At 66.4% G+C, this 4647-nt stretch overlaps 1 protein-coding gene across 1 annotated transcript in view; it reads left to right on the forward strand.

Annotated features, from left to right (window-relative positions):
- Position 1: 1 nt before the first annotated feature.
- The window catches only part of MYO1F (myosin IF), a gene marked incomplete at its 5' end in the record, with an annotated part of 19362 nt that continues 14716 nt past the window's right edge, over positions 2-4647 (forward strand). The window contains 9 exons of the mRNA XM_004688956.2: positions 2-69; positions 222-309; positions 392-481; positions 2324-2455; positions 2539-2673; positions 3109-3241; positions 3374-3570; positions 3849-3929; positions 4041-4127. Coding sequence (XP_004689013.1) covers positions 2-69; positions 222-309; positions 392-481; positions 2324-2455; positions 2539-2673; positions 3109-3241; positions 3374-3570; positions 3849-3929; positions 4041-4127 — 1011 coding nt within the window. The remainder of the gene's footprint in view (positions 70-221; positions 310-391; positions 482-2323; positions 2456-2538; positions 2674-3108; positions 3242-3373; positions 3571-3848; positions 3930-4040; positions 4128-4647) is intronic.

Raw genomic sequence — 4647 nt, forward strand, 5'->3', positions numbered from 1 at the left:
CTACGCGCTCACGGATAACATGTACCGGAACATGCTCATCGACTGTGAGAACCAGTGCGTCATCATCAGGTGAGGCGGCCGCGGCTCGGCCCGCCCGCAGCTTCCGTCCCCTGGGCCCCATCTGCCGAGTCCGCTGTCGTCCCGGCCTGCAGGGCCGCGCGGGGGCCGTGGTCAGGCACCGGGCGGGCACGCGGCCCACCCTGACGGCTGACCCCCCACAGCGGAGAGAGCGGGGCCGGGAAGACGGTGGCCGCCAAATACATCATGGGCTACATCTCCAAGGTGTCCGGAGGCGGTGAGAAGGTCCAGGTGAGGCGAGCGCGCGGCGGGCGGCAGGGCGGGGGCAGGGCCAGCGCCCGCTTGGCCTGACCTCTCCCCCGCCGCTGCCCAGAACGTCAAGGACGTCATCCTGCAGTCCAACCCGCTGCTGGAGGCCTTCGGCAACGCCAAGACCGTGCGCAACAACAACTCCAGCCGCTTCGTGAGTCCCGCAGCGCGCTGCGCCGAGCGCCTCGCCTGCGCACAGCCCCGCGCACCTGCACGCCACACACACAGCACGCACCACACACCCGCCACACGCACTGTGCACCACACACAGCACGCGCGCACACAACACACACAGCACGCACCACACACCCGCCACACGCACTGTGCGCCACACACAGCACGCGCACACACAACACACACAGCACACGCCACACGCACCCGCCACACGCACTATACACAATCCACACCGACTATGTACACACCATGCATGCACAACTCTCACAACACGCACACCCCATGCACACACACCCATACACATGCCACACACATGGAACACGTCATGCACGCACACGCTACACACATCACACACAGCGGCAACATACACACTATATGCACAACATACCACACCATACACACCCACTCACACCATGCACGTCGGACTACACCCCCACCCCCACAGCCCACACAGACACAAACACGAGAATACAACACACACACCCCAGCGCCGGGGTGGGACACGCACTTCCTGCTTGCGGTCCATGTGGGAACAAGCCCCCCAGAACCGCGGAGGCCCCTCGTCTTGTGCCACTCTGAGCCGCTCCCCGGCTGCAGCAGGCTGAGCCTGGCCCCAGTCACAGGAGACGCAGTTTCGCCGCCTGTGCGCCAAGGGCTGGCGGGACAGGAGGAGATGGCGGCCCCTGCGCCTGGGGAACAGGCCGCTCGCTCACCACCAGTGGGGTGACCGTCACCCCTCACAGACCCGCACGGGCCGGCGTGCGGCCACAGCCCGAGAGCTGAGTGCCGTAAGATTTCTCCCCTGAACATCATAAATTACATTTACTTTCACCTACAGTAATAGTCTCGGCGTCCCTAGCAGTTGACTACGAAAGCTCTCAACTGCACGGAGACATCAAAAGACGGGGAGCTGCCCCCACCCCCGCCCGTGTCCGCCCACCACAGCCTTTTTCTAGATTCTCTTATTGTCCATCCTTCCGGCCCTCCGTATTTTCCCTTGCCAGCCTGCGCTCCGCGGCTGCCCCAGACCTCCCCCCAGTCCTCCACGGAGGTCACTAATTATAGTTCAGTACAAACTTACCGGCCTTGTCTGTTTCTCGTCGAGTGAAGCTTGCGCTCAGCGAAACCGTAAGGCTAGCGCAGGGCGTTTGCTGTGCTGGACGCACGCACACCCCAGTCAGCAGATACACCACCCCCTCGAAAGGCTCCAGAGAGCCCCCCCACCGCTTCCTAGCCAGGCTGAATGCCCACCCGCCCCAGAAGCAGCCACGCCTCTGGCCGTTCCACACTGCACTTGCTCCCGCTGTCCTCAGACTTCATTCACGTACAGCTACACAGTGTTTATTTGCAAGCTATTGACAGACACAAAAACATGGGTGACCTTGGCAACATCCCGTGACCTCTAATTTCATGCAATGCTGTTCTAAGAGTAAGCCACGTCCCGCACGACAGGCATGTTTGCGCTGTGACTGGGTGCAGGCGGCAGAGGGGAGGAGGGGCGGGGCTGCCCTCTGCCCCTGGGCAGGGTCCAGGAGGTGTCACAGAGCAGGGCAGGCTCAGGGGCGACGTCCAGCCAGGGTCGCCGGACCCGTGCATCCCAGAGACCCAGACACCGAGGCCTCTGTGCCGTAGGAACCCGCGGAACTGGCCGGTGGGACGTGATAGATCCCGGGCCGGACCGGCTGGGGTGAGGAGCAGGGGGAACCAAGCTTAGGCAAAGGGCCGCCAGCAGGAGAGCACGGCACACGGCCCCAGGGGACTGGAAGCCCGATCCCCCAGCTTGCCCCTCGGGGCCGGGCGCTGACGGCTCTCTCGGGTTTAGGGCAAGTACTTTGAGATCCAGTTCAGCCGTGGCGGGGAGCCGGACGGGGGCAAGATCTCCAACTTCTTGTTGGAGAAATCCCGTGTGGTCATGCAGAACGAAAACGAGAGGAACTTCCACATATACTACCAGGTTCGAGGAAGGGGTGACATGGGGCGGGCGGAGGGTCCCCGGAGGGGCGGGGCAGCCCGCGTCAGGTGCACGTGTCCCCCCAGCTGCTGGAAGGGGCATCCCAGGAGCAGCGGCAGAACCTGGGTCTCATGACCCCCGACTACTATTACTACCTCAACCAGTCGGACACCTACAAGGTGGACGGCACCGATGACAGCAGCGACTTCCAGGAGACTCTGGTGAGCGCCGCCCATCGCCCGCCGCCCATCGCCCGCCGCCCGCCACGGTCCCAGACGGCCACGGCCCCGGACGGCCACGGCCCCGGATGGCCACGGTCCCCGGACGGCCACGGTCCCTGGACACCCACGGTCCCCGGACGGCCCCGGCCCCGGACGGCCACGGTCCCTGGACACCCACGGTCCCCGGACGGCCACGGTCCTGGACGGCCATGGTCCCCGGATGGCCCCGGCCCCGGACGGCCACGGTCCCTGGACACCCACGGTCCCCGGACGGCCACGGTCCTGGACGGCCACGGTCCCTGGACGGCGGGGCTGTCCAAGTTCGCACACGGCCAGCAAGTGGAAGAGCCGGGGGCCGCCCCAGGCCCTCGCCTGCCTCTGTGCCGAGGCCGGAGGTGCCGGGGGCGCGGACCAGTGACTCCCCTGCACCCACAGAACGCCATGCAGGTCATCGGGATCCCGCCCAACGTCCAGCAGCTGGTCCTGCAGCTCGTGGCAGGGATCTTGCACCTGGGCAACATCAGCTTCTGCGAGGAGGGCAACTATGCCCGGGTGGAGAGTGTGGACCGTGAGTGGGGCGCGGGGGGCCCGCGCCCGTGCGGAGTCTCCCCCCAGTTTGGGCCCCAGCGGACAAGGGAGAGGGGGGGAGCGCCCCACAGGCCCAAGAGCCCAACCACCACCCTCTGTGCCCCCGCCGCAGTCCTGGCTTTCCCGGCTTACCTGCTGGGCATTGACAGCGGGCGGCTGCAGGAAAAGCTGACCAGCCGCAAGATGGACAGCCGCTGGGGCGGCCGCAGCGAGTCCATCGACGTGACCCTCAACGTGGAGCAGGCGGCCTACACCCGAGACGCCCTGGCCAAGGGGCTCTACGCCCGCCTTTTCGACTTCCTGGTGGAGGTGAGCAGGCCCAGGGCAGAGCGTCCGGGGCGCTATTTCACGAGAAGCGTCCCTGCGAGGCGGTGGCTCTTATCGGCCCATTCTAAAGGCGAGAAGGTGGAGGTGCAGGTGGCCTCTATCTGGCCAAAGGGCAGGAACTGAGATGCAGCGGCGCCCCGGTCTCACGGGGTGGCTGGTTGGGGGGGGACACCCGGCCTGGGGCGGGTAGGAGAGAAGCGAGGGATAGAGGCTGCCCGGGGCGAGCCCGGCGGTGGGTGCTCACCCCGCCCGCCCCCCAGGCCATCAACCGCGCCATGCAGAAGCCTCAGGACGAGTACAGCATCGGCGTACTCGACATCTACGGCTTCGAGATCTTCCAGGTACAGCCCCGGCCCTGCCCGCACCCTGTCCTCTCTGCACCCCGGGGCGGCCAGCGGCGCTAGGGCCCAGCGCCAGCCCCCACGGAACGCCTCCGCTCCCTCCGTCGGCAGAAAAATGGCTTCGAGCAGTTCTGCATCAACTTCGTCAATGAGAAGCTACAGCAGATCTTTATCGAACTCACCCTGAAAGCTGAACAGGTGGGCAGGGCGGGCCGCCTGGCGCGGGCCGGGGCGTGGGGTGGCCGAGCGGGGACCCCGCCTCTCTGCTGAGACGTCAGGCCCACCCAGGGGCCTGTCTTCAGCCTGGAGCTCGGGCAAGGCCTGGGCAAGCTCCTCGGCCACACTCAGCAGTTAGCGAGCGCCCGCCCGCCCGCCGGGCGCTACCTGCAAAGCCACGCGCACAGCTGCTCACGAGAGGGACACAGATCCCGGCCGAATGTCCCCACCCCTCTGGCAGCTTCGGGGGGGGGCGACTTCAGGAGCGCAGGAATAGGGTGTGTGGACGAGCAAGTTAGCACCGGGGGTGACGCGGGCCGGCTCTAGCAGGCCCTGGGGCAACCTTGGGGGTGACCCGCCGGGGAGGAGCACGGGGCTGGGGTACTCGCCCACCAGCTCCCCTTGGAGTGGGCCCCGGGGCTGCGCTTCCAGGGTGCCCACGCGGGGGATGGGTTCTGTCATGTGTCAGTAATGAGATAGGGCAGGAGCAGGCAATGGGAGA

This window comes from Condylura cristata, unplaced genomic scaffold, assembly GCF_000260355.1.
Source record: "Condylura cristata isolate star-nosed mole 26May11 unplaced genomic scaffold, ConCri1.0 scaffold00025, whole genome shotgun sequence".
NCBI classification, from domain to species: Eukaryota; Metazoa; Chordata; class Mammalia; order Eulipotyphla; family Talpidae; genus Condylura; species Condylura cristata.